This window comes from Haliotis asinina, chromosome 14 (assembly GCF_037392515.1).
Source record: "Haliotis asinina isolate JCU_RB_2024 chromosome 14, JCU_Hal_asi_v2, whole genome shotgun sequence".
Classification (NCBI taxonomy): Eukaryota; Metazoa; Mollusca; class Gastropoda; order Lepetellida; family Haliotidae; genus Haliotis; species Haliotis asinina.
The window spans coordinates 34,045,081-34,066,705 of record NC_090293.1 but is presented as its reverse complement, the minus strand read 5'-3'; the positions used below and the strand labels follow the sequence as shown (position 1 = coordinate 34,066,705).

At 41.4% G+C, this 21,625-nt stretch overlaps 2 protein-coding genes across 3 annotated transcripts in view; one reads left to right on the top strand and one right to left on the bottom strand.

Annotated features, from left to right (window-relative positions):
* On the top strand, positions 1–6,945 carry LOC137261741 (methylthioribulose-1-phosphate dehydratase-like). Its single transcript, XM_067799524.1, has 8 exons — positions 1–150; positions 458–552; positions 1,510–1,558; positions 1,912–2,029; positions 3,360–3,482; positions 3,733–3,806; positions 4,667–4,773; positions 5,362–6,945. The coding sequence occupies exons 1-8, from the start codon at positions 130–132 to the stop codon at positions 5,474–5,476; spliced, it is 702 nt and encodes a 233-aa protein (XP_067655625.1). The 5' UTR covers positions 1–129; the 3' UTR covers positions 5,477–6,945.
* A 1,452-nt stretch (positions 6,946–8,397) lies between these two features.
* Positions 8,398–21,625, bottom strand: part of LOC137261986 (signal peptide, CUB and EGF-like domain-containing protein 1) — a 69,620-nt gene continuing 56,392 nt past the window's right edge. For both annotated transcript variants that reach the window (XM_067799789.1, XM_067799790.1), the window contains exons 8-22: positions 20,354–20,476; positions 19,826–19,942; positions 19,395–19,517; positions 18,803–19,015; positions 18,052–18,171; positions 17,459–17,617; positions 16,705–16,807; positions 16,518–16,621; positions 15,854–16,018; positions 15,018–15,185; positions 14,383–14,544; positions 13,439–13,636; positions 12,929–13,081; positions 12,565–12,644; positions 8,398–12,123 (exon numbers count right to left, since the gene is read on the bottom strand). In XM_067799789.1, the coding sequence (XP_067655890.1) occupies positions 11,980–12,123; positions 12,565–12,644; positions 12,929–13,081; positions 13,439–13,636; positions 14,383–14,544; positions 15,018–15,185; positions 15,854–16,018; positions 16,518–16,621; positions 16,705–16,807; positions 17,459–17,617; positions 18,052–18,171; positions 18,803–19,015; positions 19,395–19,517; positions 19,826–19,942; positions 20,354–20,476 (2,132 nt within the window). In that variant the 3' untranslated portion in view covers positions 8,398–11,979. The remainder of the gene's footprint in view (positions 12,124–12,564; positions 12,645–12,928; positions 13,082–13,438; positions 13,637–14,382; positions 14,545–15,017; positions 15,186–15,853; positions 16,019–16,517; positions 16,622–16,704; positions 16,808–17,458; positions 17,618–18,051; positions 18,172–18,802; positions 19,016–19,394; positions 19,518–19,825; positions 19,943–20,353; positions 20,477–21,625) is intronic.

The following is a 21,625-nucleotide window of genomic DNA, read 5'->3' as shown; positions in this document are numbered from 1 at the left end:
GGTCTATATAATTCGGCCTTGACCCTCAAGTGATCATCTTCTCCCACATGTCAGTGTTTACTATCGCGATCACATCGTGATTTCAACAGCAATACCAAGTGGTCTTTGTGTGACGTGTCACTCGAGGTCATGGATCCCAAATATTCTCCGGTTAGCTAAAGACAGGATTAGTGTAGTTTGCAATAGTTGAAAACGATGGAATTGCATATACATATTGATATTTATTGTTGAACAATTCATGCAAATGATTAACTCGTTGTCATATGTGATTATCGTTTGCAAGGATGTTTCAGGTCTGTCTGTTAACATCATCTCTTGCTCATGCTGTTGATCACTGAACTGTATTGTCCATACGTCATTATTTAAAGACCACCGCCATATAGCTTGAATATTGGTGAGTGTGCCATTTAACAACAAACCAAAATAATCACATGAACTTTTGTTATTATTTTCCAAGGAACATCCTCGGAACTTGATTCCAGAGCTGTGTAGATTGTTCTACAACAATGGCTGGGCAACAGGCACAGGCGGTGGAGTCAGTATCAAGCTGGGGTAACATTTGTTTCTGTATGACACACAACAATGCAGATCACATTACAAGGACACATTAACTATATATACACCTCTCTGCATTCCATCAAAAAACAAGCCAATACATTTTAGGAAAGTTTGCAAAAGTATGTGTTTTGTGATTTAACAGCAGCTGATGATCCACTTTCTCCTAAACTTTCCCCATGTCCCAAATTTTAAATTTTCATAAAGAAACCGGGCCTGTCATACGACAAGCATATTTTGCACTTGATCGCAATTCTTTGGACACCCCATGCCAATCCAACAATAGTGTAAGATTAAAGGCAGTGCAAACCGTGGTCACCACAATATGTGGGTGTCTCTCCATACCTATGATCAAAGCCGGTCACTTGTTACATCAACATAATGTTTGATTTATAACCGTCTACTGAAGAGATTGAATCTCATTATGTTGTGATTTTCAAAACATTCAAAACCATGATTGACTTCCGAAAATCATGCCAGTGTCGATGATGTTATTGTGAATCCAGGAAGTGAATCCTGTAGTTGAAAGTCTTCTGATATACAACATTCAATGAAAGAATACTTCTTTGCTTTCATACCTGTAGTCATTGGTCAATTGCTAACCTCCATATGCAAACAAGATTTGATTTTAGTCAGATGTGTATCTGGTCTAGATTTGTATTGCAAGTTGTTTGTATATGTTTTATATTTCTCTTTGACATTTATAACCAAGGCAGTAGATGTTGGTGTTCAAATTTGATGTTTTGTATTTTGTACTGCTTATACAATGTACATGAAGTTGAGGAGATTATGAGTCAAGAAGTATTTGATGATTATGTTGTGTCCATCAATGCGAGACTGTTGCAGATTGTGGATTGAATAATATTGAATTATTTTCTGTGTTTCCTTGTCAGTGTTAATTATTGTATTATAAGAACTATCTTCACTAAGTGTCCTGAACGTGTCTGTTCCCAGGGAGGAGATATACATCGCTCCATCAGGTGTACAGAAAGAACGCATTCAGGTAAAACTGATATTTCTGTTGTAGTATTACCAGGGTAGAAAGATTTCTGTTGTACAAACATTTCAGTGTTACAAACATTTCCGTGGTTGAAAGATGATAGAAAATACTTATGTTGACAAAATATTTGAAGATGAAGGATGATATCGGTATCACAAAAACAACACACATGCAGAAAGTTAGCATAATTTCAAGAACAAAATGCAAAGAAGTATCATTCTTGAGAATAAAAATCTTCACACACAAAGCTCTGCAGTCCAAAAGTTAAGCAAGCAATTTGGCCAAATTGTTCGGTGGTGGACATTGTAACTTGGAACAATGTAGTCTAGAATTCATCACATCATGCTTTCTTCCAGCCTGATGACCTGTTCGTCCAGACGATTGATAATAAAGATATCACAGAGCCTCCGCCCAGTAAAAAACTCAAGAAGAGCCAGTGCACACCTCTCTTTATGAATGCCTTCACAATGAGAAGTAGGTATTAGTTGTCTTGACATATGCCTGTGTACGTAATCACTGATGTTGTCAGAGGCTGTGTTTATGGATGCTTTATCTAGCATTATCTGTTATCCTGAATGATTGTCCTTGTATTATCCGGAATGTCCTTGATAATGTCCCAAATGACCTTGATACTGTCCTGAATGACCTTGATATTGTCCTGAATGAATGTCCTTTGTATTGTTGTCAATGAATGACCTTGATATTGTCCTGAATGACCTTGTTATTGTCCTGAATGAATGTCCTTGGTATTTTCCTCAATGAATGACCTTGTTATTGTCCTGAATGAAGGTCTGTGTTATTGTCCTGAATGAATAGCCTTAATGTTGTCGTGAATGAATGTCCTTGTTATTGCCCCAAATGGCCTTGCATTGTCCTGAATGTCCTAGATATTGTCCTGAATGAATAACCTTAATATTGTCTGCATGGCAATGGCCTTGCAATGTCCTGAATGTCCTAAGTGTTGTCCTGAATGCCCTTGATATTATTCTCAATGAATGTCCTTGTTATTGTGCTGAATGAATGTCCTTCTTGTGGTCCTGAATGTCCTTGCATTGTCCTAAAAGCCCTTTATATGGTCCTCCGTGTCCGTGTTATCTTCCTTAATGCCCTTGCATTGACCTGAATCCACTTGGTATTGCCCTGAATAAATGACCTTGATATGGTCCAGAATGTCCTTGGTATTGTCCTGAATGAATGCCCTTGGTATTGTCCTCAATGAATGTCCTTGTATTGTTTTGAGTGGCCTTGATATTGTCCTGAATGAATGTCGACCTGTGACAATCCAGGGTAGAATAGGTGTTCAGCAACCCATGCTTTCCACAAAAGGCAACTGTGCTTGTCATAAGAGGCGACTAAGAGGATCAGGTGGTCAGACTCACAGACTTGGTTGACACACCATTTGTTCCCAGTTGCGCAAATTGATGCTCATGCTGTTGATCTCTGGATTGTCTGATCTGGACTCGTTTATTTACGGACTGCCACCATACAGATAGAACATTGCTGAAACTAAATTTACTCACTCACTCACTCACAGAATGTTCTTGTTATTGTCCTGAACGTCATTTCAGTGTCCTGAATGTCCTTGATATTGTCGAGAATCAATGTCCTTGATATTGCCCTGAATCAATGTCCTTGTTGTTGTCCTGAATGTGTGTCCTTGTTATTGTGGTGATTGGCCTTGATGTTTTTCAGAGTGATCTTGATATTGCCCTGAATAAATGCCGTTTGTATTGTCCTCACTAAATATCCTTGACATTGTTCTGCATATCCTTGGTATTGTCCTGAATGACCTGTTCTGTGACAGATGCAGGTGCCGTGATACACAGCCACTCCAAACATGCTGTCATGGCAACACTCATGTTTCCAGAGAAGGAGTTCAGGATCTCTCACCTGGAGATGATCAAGGGAATTAAGAAAGACAGCTCTGGTAAGTGATTTCCACATACATGCTCATATGATACAGCTATCAACACTCAAATATGTAACAGCATCTGAATCACATCTTCTTTTTTGTGTATCTGAGACCTGATTTGTCTGGAACCTGTCTGTATCTGAGACCCGATTTGTCTGGAACCTGTCTGTATCTGAGACCCGATTTGTATGGAACCTGTCTGTATCTGAGACCTGATTATTCGGAAACCAGCCTGTATCTGAGAACTGATTTGTGTGTGATTCAGGTGGATATTACAAGTACAACGAGGAGCTGGTTGTACCAATTGTGGAGAACACCCCAGAGGAGAAGGATCTGAAGGTATTGTCACCCATCATCAGTGTATGAAATAAGACCCATTTGTTCATCCGAGCTGGGTTATATTTCTGACAGACAGTCAAGATTTAATGCGAGCCAGTCTGATGGTCTGGTAAAAAATGAGATGTTTCATACATCTGAATAGATTTACTATGTCTTGGTGTCTGGTCTGGATAAATCCATTTGGGCTGGTAACATTTTGGCTGGAATTTGGACTTACTTCATCCACTGCCATCATGCTGGATGTCCTAACAGTGTGGATCGACCACTGGATATTCTGAGGTCATCCTCATTACAGCCCCTTTAAGAGGACACCGCCATATAGCTCAACTACTGCTCAGTGCAGTGTAAAACTAAACTCACTCACTTAAGGTTTAGGAAGTGATCAAATGTAACATATGTCATATTTAGGGTTATTCTTTGTTAGTAAAGTACTAATTCATTGCCAGACTTTGTGTGCGGGCTAGGTATTCTCAAAACGCTCCTAGCCCTACAAACGTCTTAAGCCCATTCTTAAGAAACTGGCTATGGTCAAAGTTAAGAATTCTTAGGGCTATGAATGTTTCGAGAATTAGGGCCCTGGTGATTAGGTGCCTGACTGAAGGTGCGGGTTCAAATCCTGGCTGGGACTCGAGCAAAAAAGTACTAGAATTAGTGCTTTACTAAGAAAGTGTAATCCCAAATATGACATATGTTACATTTAGGAAATCAGTTTAGAGTTACCTGTCCTTTCCTTGATTAAACATTTAAAAAAATAATTATGCCCGATGTGGTTGAAAATTATGCAATGTAGAAATATTGCTGAGTGCAGTAAGAAAAGAATATTTTGTATAAGTTTATCTGAGATGGTGTTTGCCTTTCAGGATGCCATGGCTCGAGCTATGGAGGACTATCCTGACACATGTGCAGTGCTCGTGAGACGACATGGATTCTATGTATGGGGAGAGACATGGCAGAAAGCCAAGGCCATGTAAGTACTGAATCATGCAGACTTCAGTTACCTGTTGTCCTTGTGTATTTCAAGTTGGGGATCTTATAATCCTAGAGACTTCTTTTGGCATGTTCAGACATCAGACTAGAGTCCACGACCTGTGCAACCATACCAGCATAGATATGGATTAGAACTGGTCTTCAGTGACCTATGCTTGTCAAAAGAGGAGCTAAGGGGATCAGGTGGTCCGGATCACTGATTAGGTTGACACATATAATTGTATCCCAGATTCATAGAATGATGCTCATGCTGTTGATCACTGGATTGTCTGGTCTAGACTGAATTATTTACAGACTGATGCCATATAGCTGGAATATTGCGTCAGTCAATCAATCAATCATGAATTTCAGAAGGAAAATACTGAATATAGGACAATGGCAGGTGTTAAAAAATCCCATCTCTGTGATAAACAGAATGTTTGGATGTGTCCATGTTTCTATGTAGTGGCTGTATACTGTGATGTGGGGTATATTTAATTTGGTCTGATTTTGCTGTGATGTTGCTGTAATATGGTCAACATTTGTCCAAATTTGCTGATAATTCACACTAGACATTTCTCTCTCACAGGTGCGAGTGTTATGACTACCTGTTCGATATGGGAGTTCAGATGAAACAGCTGGGTCTCGACCCCACCGCCATTCCCAAACCCCCTAAAGGGGCCTATGTGTCAGAGTCCTCATGATCTCCTTGTTGTCAATAGTACTGTTTTCAAGGATTTTATATGATTATAGCATTTAAACTAGGGATTTCAGGGAACCTTGACACTAGCTTGTCCTGGAAGGGGAGGAGGATATTGATAATTTTTAAAAATGTAATATTCAGTCAGTGTATGATAAGGCTTACATTTCAATATGTTGTTTTGGAAAATATATCCCTCAACTTTTAACTGTAATGGCAGACACAATTTTATGTCATATTTTTGTGACGTTTTCTATTACAAAGAAGTATTACTAGGGTTGTGTTTTTCACTGGTACTTTGTCAAGTGTCAGATAATGCACTGCCATCATCTTCATCATCGTCTTCATCTTGATACATGTGTACTACTTGCTATTTGAAGAGCTCATGTTGCCATGATATTGGTCAACCAGTTTTGTTGATGTTATCAGCAACCTCTACCATTTTGAATTCAAGGTGCTCTTTAACATAAAAACACATTCAGAGTTACCTTGCATTTGAACCTAGAAATCCAGCAAACATGCACCTCTTAGCAGTGAATTGTGCCATCTCAGACCACTTGGTATGGCCCTAGATCTCGACAGTGGTGTTCTTTTCAATCTGTAGTAAATGAGGTTGAATCCAATCGGAGTGGTTGTGAGAAATGAATGACTGTTTGAAGTTTGGAACTCGGATGGTAATGTGGAGAGTCTCTGTTAATGAAGTAAAGTTGTTTTGTTGTTGGTTAATGCTGCTTTTAGCTGTATGATAGCATCCTGTAAACTGGATCAGACAATTCAGTGATTTACACCAAGAGCAGATCTACTCCCAGGCATCAATCAATGGTCCACAGAAATGAAACATGACCAGTATCAACCATGCCTCTTAGTTGACACCTGACAGGTGTCTTCCACATTCAGGGGTTGATGCATACCAGTTCTAACTGCTCATACCAGTTTTACAGATCTGAAATTGATTTCGGGTTCAGAAAATGACAGATGCAGATAGTGTCACTGGAAGAGTGGGTAGTACTTTGTCAGATGTATGTGGTTGTGCCTCTCCCCTGTAGTCTGTCTTGAAAACTACCTGGGTTAGAACTGGTCTTCAGTAACCTATGCTTGTCTAGGAGGTGACTAACCAGATCGGGTGGTCAGGCCCCCTGACTGTTTGATACATGTCAGTGTATCCCAGTTATGTAGATCAGTGTTCATGATGTTGATCACTAGACTGTCAGGTGCAGACTGAATTATTTAGACCGACCACATAGCTGGTATATTGTTCAGTGTGGTGTAAAAATAAACTCACCCAATCTCCTTAAAACCAGACACTTTCAGTGTAAGTCTTGTGTTTGGGAAGATAGCTGCTATATATAATCAATGAATTGGCATGTGGTATGTGTGGGTTTCCAAGAGAACATGTATTCAGAGTTTTATGTGTATTTGTACTGGAGAGAAGAGAGGGTCTGTGTATTGTTATCCAATAAAAGACTAAACATAGTATTGTGACTTGTTTTGTTTTGCAGCTTGCATTTTTGAAGACTCTTATGATCGGGACTGCCTCCTCAGTGTAGTATTTGAGCGTCCGCCAGGAGAGCGAAAGTTCGCGGTTCGATCCCAGGCCGCGTCCTTTATATTTTTGGTACTTGTTAGTCTTTTGGTACCTGTCTGGCGCTGGGGGTCGGAGTCAGTATAATGTGTCAGAGTGGGGTATTCATGCTTATCAACAACTTGGTCAGGAGCGTAGCAGATGTATTCGTGTAAGCCCAGTGTGTTGATAGTATTGAAGTTTTGCCCAACCCTTCAAGCAGCGATCATGTGCAAGTCCGGGCATTGATATATAAAGGTACCTACGCCCCTAATGGTATCTCAGTGAGCTAGCGCTATAAAACCCTTTTCTAATGCAAGCAGCCACACGCACGCACATCGTCATAATAGGACAACTGATCATAAGTGCCACGAAAACCCGTTTCACCTCCCCTCAAGATAGGGAGAGTGCGAGTAGGAGAGAGTTCGTCACGTTCCCATCTCCCAAATATTTACACGCACGCACGCACACACACACGCACGCACACATACATTTAGTGTTACCTGTTAATCTGCGGAAGAAAGAGAATGTGGTAACGGAAGAAAAGTGTTCCAGAGCCCATTGAAGCTAGTGTAGGTTGGTTGATCAATACTGAGGACACCGATGGTCGTCAGTTACTGTGTCTGAGTGGATCGCTCATAGCTGATGTTAATCTAGCAACCAATCTACCATACGTACGAGAGTGTGGGTCAGTGTGCCCCCTGGGGGTAACGCCACACGCCTTTATTACACAGCGATTCCCTATTGGTGGTGGAGGTCTGTTTGTGGAACAGGACGATGAGTCTTAGCATTATCAGAAATAAATGTTAAAGACTCGTAAAATCGCAGCTATATCTCCACATCACCAGAGCGTCGAGTCAATGGGTCCTAAAGGAGACTCCCCGACAAAATTCGCACGATGTATACTGGTTTGTTAACTGAACACTTTCAGAAAAAGGCGAAAAATTGAACTTGATAAACTTGTTGACGAGGTTGGTAACGATGAGTTATCTTCTGACATGCTCCCTGACCACAGTCGCTGTGTCTGCCCAACCATACGTTCAGATGCCATGTACGACGAGCCTATAAAGGTTTCCTGGGATGCTTTCTATGCAGGACATGGTGATGGACTGCGCAAGCTGCAAGTTCGTTGTTACATTGTTGACATCATGGCTTGTCTACCAGTTTGTGCTCTGTGAAGTGTTCATTAAAATTGGGCCGGGGTATTGTATGTCTACCTGCATAATATAGACAAACATACGAGCAGATTCATCCAGACAAGTTCCCGCAAATAAACGATTTCATCATCCCTGACCTTACACAATACTTACATCTGCATTATACATAATTACACAGTACGGCAATATAAATCATAAGACGAACCATTTCATTCGAGATTTTACTCAGTATTTACTGGTGAGAACAATAAGATCTAGTTCACGGATTTGTAAGCAGGGTGCAATGTACACGAGGTCACGTGACCCATCTAGTTTCACGAAGACTGTTGATATCAGGAGAATTCCACCACGCCACCACAAGGGCGGAGGTGAACCGTCTGCACAGCAGTGTTAAGTAGAGGGCGGTATTAAACTCCCTTAATTAACAACTGAATGCAAATTATCTCAGGTTTATCGATAACTGAAATGTTTAGGCGAACGCCCAACGTTTTTGAACTGCCCTGAGTTGATGTGAGAGAGATGTCATTTTGGTATGTTCCAATACATCTATTTTATTTCTAATTAAACATTAACATCTCACAGCGGGTGTATACAGGAACCAAACACGGTGTCAAATACGTAAGGTGATTAAAAACAACAAAGTTTGGTATTATAATATCTGCAACAAGTTGGAATAAACTCCATGTGAAACACGTTTCCAGTTTTCAACAAGACAGGGTATTGTGCGGAGAGTGTGTGGGTTAGTTCTCAAGTTGGTAGTTTGCCCTAACATTGTTTTGAATGTCTCATGTTGTAATCATTTTAAGTGATACAGAACGCTGACGTCTACACTTTGCTGGATCTGTAAAAGGTCAAGGCGTCAGAAACCACATTCATCATCAGGATGAATCTGGGGTACAAACTCAAAATCGCAGGATTCTGGTCCGTTCAGATATACCTGTCACCATTGGTTTCAATACCATTTTGATACGTACTACAGGCCTTGAGCGCGTGATCTTGATGGCATCTCTCGTCATAATTACTCAAAGACTCTACCGACAATTCCATGTTCTTTCTTTGATTGTATTCATTTTTACGACATTACTTAACAGACTTTTTTTTATTTTTTCAACGCAGTTTGACGGGTTGAATAATGGTATTGCCCGACGCCCCGGTTGAATGAAATTCCCCGATGAGTCAAGTAAATATTCACATTAAACTCTATTGTAGTACAGTAGTACCAAACTTTTGAAATGTTTTGGCATATGTATTTTGATGATGAAATAAAAATGCAATTACCTGCTGTTAATACTTGCTAGAGATAATTTGCAAAAGAACCAAATTGTTAACTTTGGTAAAGTGGGAGTAATATTTGGTCAGGTGGATTTTTAAAGTTTACTGGCAATGTCTGCAGTGAAGTTCTGAAAAGAATTCAACTCTGGAAAAACTTTGTTTGCGTTTTGTTACTATATTAATCAGAGAAACATGTTATTTATCTTTTCAAGCACTGCCAAGGTTATTTCATTGAACACGAATGTCCAGTCTCGCTGCAAACTAGATAGGTCGAACTGAATATCCTGACATCGACAGAAGCTGAACATCACTGATATTTCACTGAACAATTTGCACATACAGATTTAGGACAATACATATATTAAATACATCGAGATTTGACAAGCATGTACACAACAGATAGATAAGCAAAATATATAACAATAAAAATATACACTTATTGTAAGCCAATGTCCTACAAATTAATGCATTCACTTATTCAGTATGTTACACAGCTTGAAGCACTGATATTGTAAAGCGACAAATAAACATATCATTTCAGGGGTAAGCGGACCACGTGTTCAAACAACCTATCACACAGCTCTGTCATGGAAACCATATTTATCAATATGCTGTCACGAAAACATACCCACCAACCATTAACAGTTGTATTTATCAACATTTTGTTATAGAAACCATATTCATCAATACGTTGTCATGGAAACCATATTCATCGACATCTTGCAATGGAACCCATCTTCATCAACCAAGCACATGTCTTTATGGAAACCATAATTATCGATATGTTGTCATGGAAACATATTCATCAACATGTTGCCATGGAAACCATATTTATCAACACGCAAGGTGCAGCAAATGTATGCTTCTGATAGACTGTACTTCTGTTGCAACCGTTTACACTGATGAACAAGGTATTGAAAAGGTGTCGTTACCCCAAAATGATGTTCTTGTTTTTGAAAACAGATAACTTTACAAAGTAGGTGTAAACCGTTTTGTCTGGGGATCAGTATTATGTGAAGGTGTGTCCATTAAAAATGGCCGCACCTAGATGATTCACTGGGTTAGAGATCCTTCAAACATTGTGATTATGCGTCGGCGGGGGTTGTTAGTGAAACGGCGTTTAACGGTGGATACCAGACCTATTAAACCAAAACGTAAGCGCTCAGCACCAGATTAAAACATAAACAAAAGCTTCCCATACGCCCAGCTACAAGGATGTCCTATTTAAAAACCAATTTAAAACAACTTGTCTATCTAAGCAACGATATTTCCAGCCTCGACCCGTAGTGTTGTCAAAACAAAAACGACTTAACACTGTAACTAGGTTTAGTGCACTTTCTATAAAAAATGTGTCATTCATTGTAGAGCAGTTCAAAATGGGCGACGTATAGGGCGTCACTGTACCCTGTAAAACAACATCTCGTTACTTTCATAGCTGAATCGTAATGCGTACATTCCTGACTGAAACTCAAAAGTTTTGGTGTTCGCACAACCCATTTCCGTAGTCCGACCGGTATTAAGACACAAAACAAAAAACACGATGCCCTTTACCAAGAATACCTGTCTCAGATAGAGAAAAAAAACTTTGCTCTCTAAGCCATTAAACATATTACAAGTTCTCTGAATATAGAATTTCTGACATCTGGCATCAACTTTAAGTTGTATTTGCACAGAAATAATATTCTGAGTAACCGTATCTTCAAGATGTCTTTTTCAATGTTAGCTGTAATCCATGTAAAGCGATTTGATCCTAAAGCGTCCCAAACCCGGTAACCACTGTGTCGGATTGGGACCAAACCACTAAACCACCTGCCCAACCCCAATTCCCCCATCCAGCCATAACCCTACGGCTCTACTGCAGGTTGAGGGTAGTTATGTAGTCATGGCTTATGGCTACTGTGCTTTTTAAGCTAGAACGAGATGAATATATGCATATTGTATGTTCACCGATTCATTCTCCGTGCAACTAGCAGCGCCAGTACATGATCACCCAGTTTAGGAGAAAGCCAGTTACTGTTGCTCGCGGGGTAAAGCTACACACAGCTTAAATCTCCACCCATCCATACACGGGATATAAATGCCTTTACGTCAACCACGACAGAGCGTTACCATGTATAACCAATTCTTGTGGCATATAGTTTCTATGGCAACGCTTCCAAGGATTTCACATGAACACTGAACAAGTCTCCAACTGGTATACTCTCGTATACTGTATACTGTCTCCTTTCGTATAGTAAGTCACGTGCTCAATTGTACCAACTACAGGAGTCATTTCCTCAACTCAACAATTAAACGTCCCACGCTGTGCGGCCTAGGACATCGTTTATGACACAACACTGATACAAATGAGGATGAGTTGCCTCCCTTGCATGACCTTTGCAACCGGAAGGCTATGAAATCCAGTCTGCTTGGAGCAGCATGAGGTCAAGGTCACGTGATGTCACATGATCACATCGCATGAAAATATTCCTATGAGTAATGCGCATTCTCCTTGCTTCCAGCCTCATCCAGGTCTCATCATGTGTTGAAGAATCGCCGAACTTTGGGCGTGAGAAGCCGAAAGAAGGATTGTGGGAACATCGTATGGGACACGTTTACGTATTTCAGATAGTTGTAGGGCTGGGCGATCACCTCTAGGAGCGCGTTCAGGAGCTTCCGGTCCTGTAAAGAGATAGCGTCAGTGTTGTCATTATTAACCATTGCTATCGTCATTTTCTAGAGGGGCACCCTAGTGCTTGAAGTGCTCGCTCGTCATGTTCAATTGTGACATGGACACTATCAGTGAAGTTCACTATGTGGTGTAACCCGAATATAGCAATGTTGTCAAAACGACATAAAACGATTTGTTATTAAGGACTAGAGAATATGCTTTTTCGCCCTTGTTATAATTTTGGTACAGAACTCAAGGGACACCAAGACATGGCTTCACACATGGTTCATTTGTGAATCAAACCGAAATCTGGGCTTGGCTAGGAAACGTAGGCGCCACAAGACTACTAAACTACTCTATGCCCATTTAGAGTCATTCAGGATCCCGAGACCAACTCAAACGATATGGGATTGGGGGAGACTCGCTTGTAGCCACAACATTATTGCAACAACCTTGAATATTTGTTGATGTTGATAGGAGTTGTAGAGACGGCCGTCGCGGACGATGTCTTCTATGAGGGTCTGGTATTCCTCTGAAATCAGAACACAATCACTGTAGTAAAAGCTTTTGTTGACATTAAACGTTTCAACAAAACACCAAGACCGTATTGCCCCTGTGGGCAAACATTTGTTCTCAGTAAGACCAAGTTCCATATAGAAGGGGCAGGCAAAGTTACCGGTGAGAGGAAGTCCCTGCCCTGTCTCCAGACACCTAACATGGCGTGTTTCTGTTCAGTTCTTGAGTGGGTTACAGTTTTAAGGTATTCGGTAGTGGTTCTGAATTAGGAAATGAGTCTGCTGTGAATGAAATACCAACCGTTGTAAGTGACAAATGGTATAGAGAAACCCTTGGCAGTGTTGTTGCCGTCCGACTTGAACTGAATCCACAGTTTCTTGGAGCGAGCAGTGAAGGCGATCGGTTGATCTTTGCTCTTGCATGTCTCGAACGTGGTCAGGCTGTATGGAGACTCTGTCATAACAACAAACAGTCAAAATTTCGTCTGGGTATACAGTGTATGATTTAGCATGCAGCATATTAGGTCTTCATTGCCAACGGGTCATATAAGACCCCCTGTCAGACCATGACACATTTAGAACATGTTTCTCGACAACACATTTTGAAGGCAAATGAATCGTGTTGTGCTTAATAATATCAAAATATGTCAACATCAAGAATGGGCGAACACCAAACGCTATGGACTCGTCTGAAATATTTTATTTTATATTAAGAATAAGAATGCGAAATCGCGAATGGAAAACAAGTTGCAGGCTCGAAACCTAGAGAAGCATAAATAGCTGACGTTAAAATTGGTATTCCTTAACTTACTTGATTTTCTCATGACGAGGACGTCGCCGCATTTGTCGTCCTCGCGCAGATAGATCTCAGGAATGATGACGAGGATGCGGCGTCTCTTGTCGGGTTTGATCTTCCACGTGCACCGGATGTCGATGGGGTAGTCCCCGGGATAGTTGGGGGTCTCGATCACCCCCTGGTACCGTCCCTGGTACCCGCCACATAGTCGGTCTACCCAACAAACACTTGTTATGTACATGCAGCCAATGACCGTAACGACCACGCACTTCCCATTCTTACATATCTATAAATGATCTCGTTACATCACACATGGAATGATTTCAGCTGAATCCAAGTACGAATATTTAAATTTGGGCTACGAATATTGATACCCTCGAAAACTCGAGTGGCTGAGTTATCAAATGGATCGGATAGTCAAGCTCCGAGTAACTCATTTGACTGCATTTTACATTTTTGCTCAACACTAATGATGCCAATCTCTGGATTGTCGGGGCCTGAATAAAATAGGTACAGACTACAATCATTACAGATGGAAACTGCTGATAAGAAACAAACTGACTAACACGTATAACAAATCAAACAAGACTAAGACTTCAGTTTGGGTTTAAAGCCATTTCCAACTTTCACTTAATTCAGTATCCGGGATATGTTACATGGACAAAAAATAATATATCCTTTGATAATGAGACGGGCAGTGATAGTGTCTTTCTCGACCCGACTCTCCACTTTTCTGTACCTGAACTGCAGATATTTTGTTTGGACCTTTTTCATATCTATTGGTACCCAGGGCTTGCATCCATTCACTACGATCTTTCATCTGTCCCTTAATCTTGAGCCTGTATTTTAACAGGCAGGTTTTAAAATAGCCCTAAATCTTCGGGAAGCATTTAAAAAGAATTTGGAAAACATGCATATATTCTCGGAAAATGATCCTGTTAATCAGTCAGACTGCTTACTTTTGCAGTTATCGCTGCTGGTTGAGCCTGGGGCATCCGTGGTGGTGGAGCCCGGACAGGCGATGCAGTAGTTGTGACCAGAACGAGGCTGGTAGGAGCCCCGTGGGCAGATCTGGCACTGGTGGACGGTGACGTTGTAGAAGTGACCGGCTTGGCATGTCGCTGAAAACAGACACCTCTCAACATCACAGTTGTTAATAAAGGTTCAACACTGCTTTCAGCAATAGTTCAGTAAAATCAGAGAGGGATTCGATGTGGGGTAACATCCCTCTGTAGATCATAACAACTCGAACAAAAGGGATCATGTTTGGAATCTACTAAGGGATGCAAATCCGCTGAGCGACTTAGAATTCCACCCGCATCACTGATGTTAGAATCATAACTAAAAATTAAATAAATACTTGTACTGGATTTTCGTTAACTTTTCACGGTAGTGCTGAACACATGAGGCAATTATTTTCGTAAATATGAGAACACAAGTATGTTTTCTTCGGTACAGGGCAACCCCTCATCTGGTTCATGTTTGAATCTGTGCATAAAGATTTAATCAAGATTTCAGCTGTGGTGTGATGTATAGTGTTTTGCAGAAACTCTGAGGAGCGCCTGAGATCAGACAGTTACAACACCGCCGTTACCCCTGGCACTGCAGGCCTTAAACTCGGCTGCCGCGGGTCCCCGGGTCCTCATGCCGTGCCCGCATGGGGTGCAGGTTGTCCGGCCGAAGTCTGGTTGATAGTACCCCTGGGAGCAGGGTACACATGGCTTACTGCCACTCTTGGAGTAGAAGCCTGGCTCACACAAGTCTGCAAATAGATCAAGAAGATACCTGAGGACAAGACGTTAAACGTTGTCAACAATATTCCAAGAAGCGGGCCCAGACAAGCCAGTGACAGACATAAACAACCATATGATATACGGTTACGGTAACATATACTCGGGCATATCACTGAGCCTGACCAACTGATTCCCTTCAGTCGGCTCTTGCAACACGATTTGACGCCCAGAAACTCTTTCATACTGGAATCGCCCCTGAATTGTAAATTCTGTACCCACATTTTAAAGAAAAGAAACAGGGTCTGACGTCAGTCCGAATTATGCTTCGATTGAAACACTGTTAAAGCTTGGTTTTAAAGTTGTTTTGCTCTAAAACACGAAAAACATAAAGCAGACGCTGTAATTTTTGGGAATGTGAAAAACAATTGTTCCAAAATATATATTGTTTGTATTATTATTATTATCAATTTTCCTTTAGTTCCACCGTAATCTCTATTTTCCCCATCACATGCAGGATGTTCTGACAGAAATATAATGGGTAATTATTAATGTAACCGATCCTCATTTTAACAAAAAAAGACCGTGCGTTATTTCATGGAATGAAGGTAAAAATACCCCATTCCTTTTACTTCTCCAGGACCTCTCCTACTAGAGGCATATTCCAGCTAAGAACTGTCATGCAAAAGCTCTACTCTACCTGAACACTCTGCCGCTGCTGTCGCCCCGACTCGCCCACCACCGACTCTTCGGTTAGGGCAGTCCTTACATGACATCTGTCCTTCTGTGTCCTGATACGTCCCTCCTGGGCAGGGACGGCATCCACCCTCATCCGAGTCGAAGTAGGTCCCGATACTGCAGCCAACTGATGGAGGGGAAATGGTTAATTAACACCAAGCCCTGCTGTGATCCATCGCTACTGTGGAGAATGCATTCTTCCATAGAAACAGGAGACAGAAGGTTCTTGAGCGATCATTTCAATCTTAATTATTGTCTATGATCCTGATAACAATGCTTGCAGTAAAATCTTATACATATTCTACCGGGCTAAAATATATACACCAACGTTTGAAGGTGATTAAATGCCATATTCTCATTCCACAGTGACGATGCAGGTATTCCAGTTGTGTTTTGGCAAGTTGGTAAGCTAGCTGACCGTGTTTCGGATTTTGTTTAAGTGTTTCTGCAATTATTCAGTCAAGATAAGTTTTCTTTCATGTGCACGGAATATCCACAGTTAATACTAATTTTCTCTCTGTCAAAGGGGAAGGAGATGGTTTTCCACGAGGTGACCTGTACCCCGAACTATTTGAGATAGGTGTTCTTCAAGGAAACCCGAGTGAGGATGCTAACACGTGACGTACCACACACTTGATTGACGTTGACGGTGCCGGGGCTGCAGGAGGCTGGAATCGCCTTCTCGGGCCTGAACGACTTTTTGATGATGTCCAGTGGTGTTCCTGCAAACCTGCAACAAAATGCACACTGAATTGCAATTATCAGTTTCAATGGCAACCCAGAGTCAAGTGTACACTGATGACCAAGTCTTACCCTATGGGTAGATCCCCCTTCCTGATCGCTCTCTTCAACGTCTTGAACGCCTTCTTCAATTTCCGCTTGGTTCGCTTCCCCACACAGGCTATGTCACATTTACCTGCATATCAATAAGGGTGAATAGTCTGTAAGGGTTATTACAAGTGTTATACACGAATGGTACATACCTTCCCATACTGAAACAAACAGGCTGCTGACTTCACACGCAAGAAATATTGTACTGGGTCAAGCTGGCAGTCACCAAACGCCCCTGGCTACACATCCACAATTCTCACTATTAAAACACTTACAGTTTTTTGTTTGATTAAGATTAGATTAAGATTACGTAAGACGCTTATGATCTGATGCTTTTGGCCATCCAAACCCACGCTGTGTACAACCAGAATGAACTTCCTTCACAGAACCCATTACATGACTTTCAAATGGCATTATGGCTAAGAAATAATAACCAGCATAATTAGAGAACTGACTTCAATATTTTCCCCCATTTATGGTACAGACCTAAATGCCGATATATCTCAGAAAACGCAAATAAATATTGACGTCAACAAATTATTTATATTCATATATGCCTCAACACTAGTTTGTCGTAGATGCTAATTTAATCACCTACAAGCAAAAACTGTAGAAATTGTAAATCACATGGAATCACTTGCAATGTAATCATAAAACATAATAACAGAATGAAGAAAATCACCACTTACCCACCAGTTACCAACAAGAACGAGATGGTTTTCTTAACATACCCTACCTGATGGCTTTCTAGAGTTCATGAGGAGTTCAAACTCGGCCGTGACCAGAGACTTCCCGTTGCCCTGGACCTTCCTTGAGAACTTCCTTCGCCTGGACCCGCACTTGATGTCTATAGAGGTCACTTGGCATTTCTTTCTGCACTTGAACTTCTTCTGTTCTGTACGGTCAAGAACGAAGAACAGTTATTTTGTGTATTTGTAAGTGCACTGGTCCAATAACGATGACCTGATACATTTCCGACGCCATTGTTTCAATGTTTGATAAACAAAGCCAACAATACCTTCGCTGATGTACGAAATGTCAAAACCCTTCAAAGACAACAAGACTCCATAAATTACCGGTATTCTTGAGTCTGTGGTATGACCCAATGCTGCACATAGGTCTGTTAGGATCATTATCTTCAGCATTATCGATATGGGTACTTTTGTGGCCCAGTTTCCCCTCACAGATAATAGTGGCATTATCTTTATCATTAAAACATGCATGACCCATAAAGGCAATTCATGTTGCATCGATTGCTAATTACCACTGGTGATACTCCAATCTAACCCTTAACAAGGAGTTTTAAGAAGAAATGGTGACACTACTTACTGTTGAGAATGTTGGCCAGGCTAGCTCGGAGGATTTCTGTTGAAGACCTCTTAAACTGGCACTTGTCTGTGACAAACAGGAACCGTGCCTTTCTCTTATATCCTGGGGGTGCCGTCAGCTCTGACGGGAGTGGAGATAGTTATTAGAATATGAAGTCTCATTGGCATTTTTGTTAATTGTGATTAGGCTTCTATTTTCTCTTTCGGTGTTAATGACGTGTGGCAAATAACTACTGCCTTAAATATCGTTCTTCGTTGAAACAAACATAGCGTCTTTTTATAACTGTGTGTGGTGGATGTAGGTGGAATCACACAGGCTATTTTAGAAGAAATGTTAAAAGTGAAATGTTCAGCACTGCATCGTAAGAAAAGCATTTGATAAGCATAATCAGTACCTCTTATTTTCCGCCACTTGTAACAGTATCCCAGCCACATCACGACCAGAAAAGGCCAGGACATCACTTCTTTGGAATCAAAACTTGACGAGCAAGCACTTTACCAATTATGCTATCCTACCTCGCCTTAAACTGCCATGTCTTCATTACTCTGTAGGTAATTGGGATCAGGAGTGAGTGAATGTGATTTTACGCCGCTTATAGCAATATTACAGCAATATCCCCCGCGGGGGGGCACCAGAAGTGGGCTTCACACATTTTATCCATTTAGGGGAATAGAACCCGGATCTTCCGCATGATGAGCGGACGCTTCAGCCATCAGGCTACCCGACCGCCCCACTGGGTCCCGGAACTTACCTGAGCATGAGGGGAGTGTAGAGTTGTTGCGTTCAAAGTTCCACATGTAGCCTGTGCTTGGTCCACACATATACGTGATCTGGCTGGCCACACCTGATGTAAACCTGGCGTTTCTATTGCAGGCGAGGCTGCACTGTTGCTCCCCACGGGCGACGTTGCGACACGACAACGTTGCCTTAGAGGGGTTGGATAACGGAATGCATTTCGCCGACTCTAAAATACAAAATGTAGTCATGAATGTTGTTTATCGCCGCAGCCAGGAACATCGAAGTTGGGCACGAAAACCTTCCGATTAACAAAACCTCTGCCGGGGAGTATCCTTACCCATATATCGGACATAACCAGTAGCATGGCGATATCCGATCATTAGATTTTATATAGGGACTGATCATATATTCTCGTATCTACGACTATGACGACATGTATCGGTTAGTAGGAGCATATACTACTCACTGCATCCCGGCCTCACTGCATATATCCAGTATAACGCTAGTAAAGAGAGTCAATAACCAACTGCGAATGCCAAATGATTATTCTGAGATCCAGGGACATTCAAACAACGCACACACAATTCACGCGTGGTGAATCTCACCGATGCAATCTTTCTTGTTGGGATGGAGTTTGAACCCAGGTCGACAGACACAGTCATAGCCACCAATACGGTTGGAACATGAGTGTGCGCAGTCACCATTGTTGATGCTGCACTCATCAATATCTGCAAACAAAGGGGATTATGTAAGTCATCTTTAACATGCGTTGTAATCCACATCAGCTAAAGTCTGGTGAAAAACTGTTTGTGCAAGATATAAAACGACAGTTTTGACAGACACGCTCCTGCTTCATTTGATACTCCCAGTTTTACGGAACCACCATTGTGGAACCAAGAATCAAATTCATTATTTACTACCAGCATGGCGGTACACAGTACCTTTATTTTATGGTGCGCTTCCAACAAACGTGACATTACACGCTACTGTGTCTGTATATCAAGGAGCCTCATACACGTGGTACATAAACAGTTACCTGCACAGTGAGTGGATCCATACATCTGGTAACCAGGGCGACAGTTGCACTGGAAACTACCTGGAGTGTTGACACAGACGTGATCACATGTATTGTTGAGGGCACACTCGTCGATGTCTGCAAGGTGAGAGGTATGAACTGAAAACAGCTTTCACTTCACTTCATTCAGCTATAAACTTACACTTGACCAATATTTAATGTTTGTCACGCAGTTCATGAGATTCCCCTTACGTGACACCTTAACGGTCATCACTACATGACTCGTTAATTGTCGTCATAGATACGTGAATTCTACCCTGTATGACACATCAGTAGTCGTGCTGGAGACTTGGACTCTCCCTAAAATGACATGCTGCTGGGCCCTTATTCTCGAAACGTTCGTAGCCCTAAGAATTCTTAACTTTGATCGTAGCCCATGTGTTAAGAATGGGCTTAAGAAGTTCGGAGCGATATGAACGTTTCGAGAATAAGAGCCCTGGTTATGAAAATATGCCATGGATCCAACTATGGAGCTCAAGAAACAATCACCTGTACACGACTTCTGGTCAATGTTGACCTTGTACCCTGCCGGACACACGCACTCGTAGCTACCCCTGGTGTTGATGCACTGATGACTGCATTGGCCATTGTTAGACAGACACTCGTCCACATCTGAAATATCCGGTATACCTCACCATGCACGATAGATCAACAAATGTTTAAAAACATCAGTTCTGCGTCAAGAGACATTTTCTTCAGTAAGTTCAGATTTACACCGCCTTAAGCAATATTCCGACAGTATGGCAACGGAGACCATCATCAAATGGGCATAATATATTGTAACCATGTGAGGAATCGAACCCTGGGCCTTGGGCCCTGGTACTTCGTGAGAAGCTTTAACCACTGGCCTTAAGCGCCGTCCCCATATTTAGAGGATTCTCAATAAATTGCCGTCATCTTGTGAACAGCTTAGTGCATTTCTGTAGTGATAATGTGAAAATATTCTCTTTAGTCCATACATCATAGCCAGATATAAGCCAGACCATCGACTACTCTCCCACACGGTGCTTTTTTCAATAATTAAACACGTGATAAACATAGACTAAAAGTTGGCAAAAGTATGCATTACAAAGTGAGTGAGCGAGTTTAGGTTTACGCCCAAATCAGCAACATCCAAGTTATATGACAGTCGTCCGTAAATAATCGAGTCTGGACAGGACAATCCAGGGAGCATCAGCATGAGTATCGATCCATGCAAGTGGGATACGATGACATGTGTCAACAACTCAGCGAGTCTGACCACCCGTTCTCGTTAGTCGCCTCTTACGACAAGCATAGGTTACTGAAAATCAGTTCTAACCCGGATCTTCCCGGGTCACAGACACTACTCATATCTTCCCGAGACATTAGTCTATGCAACGTGTTGCTGGCAACTAATAAGACATCTGAAGAGTTACTGAAGGAACCAAATGTGACTATAATGAAATGTTAGTTGAGACTAAACTACAAGCAAGACAGCAAAGGCGAGAGATGAAGAAGAAGACCTACCAGACAACGAACCTTCACCCACAAGGAATAATTACAAAGGGTATCTACAGCCCGCATGTTTAATTACGTGTACCATTTTGATAAAGCAGACAATGTGTTTTGAGAGATATAGTTGGACCTGTGATCTTGCGAAATTAATGAATTTGACTTCGTAATATCATCCTCGAATGTGAGAGCGTACCTTGCACAAAGTTATGGACCATATTGTATTCGTTCCAAAAATGTTTCCTACACGTACTCTTTTTAAGAAAACAATTGCTTTTGTTTCAGACA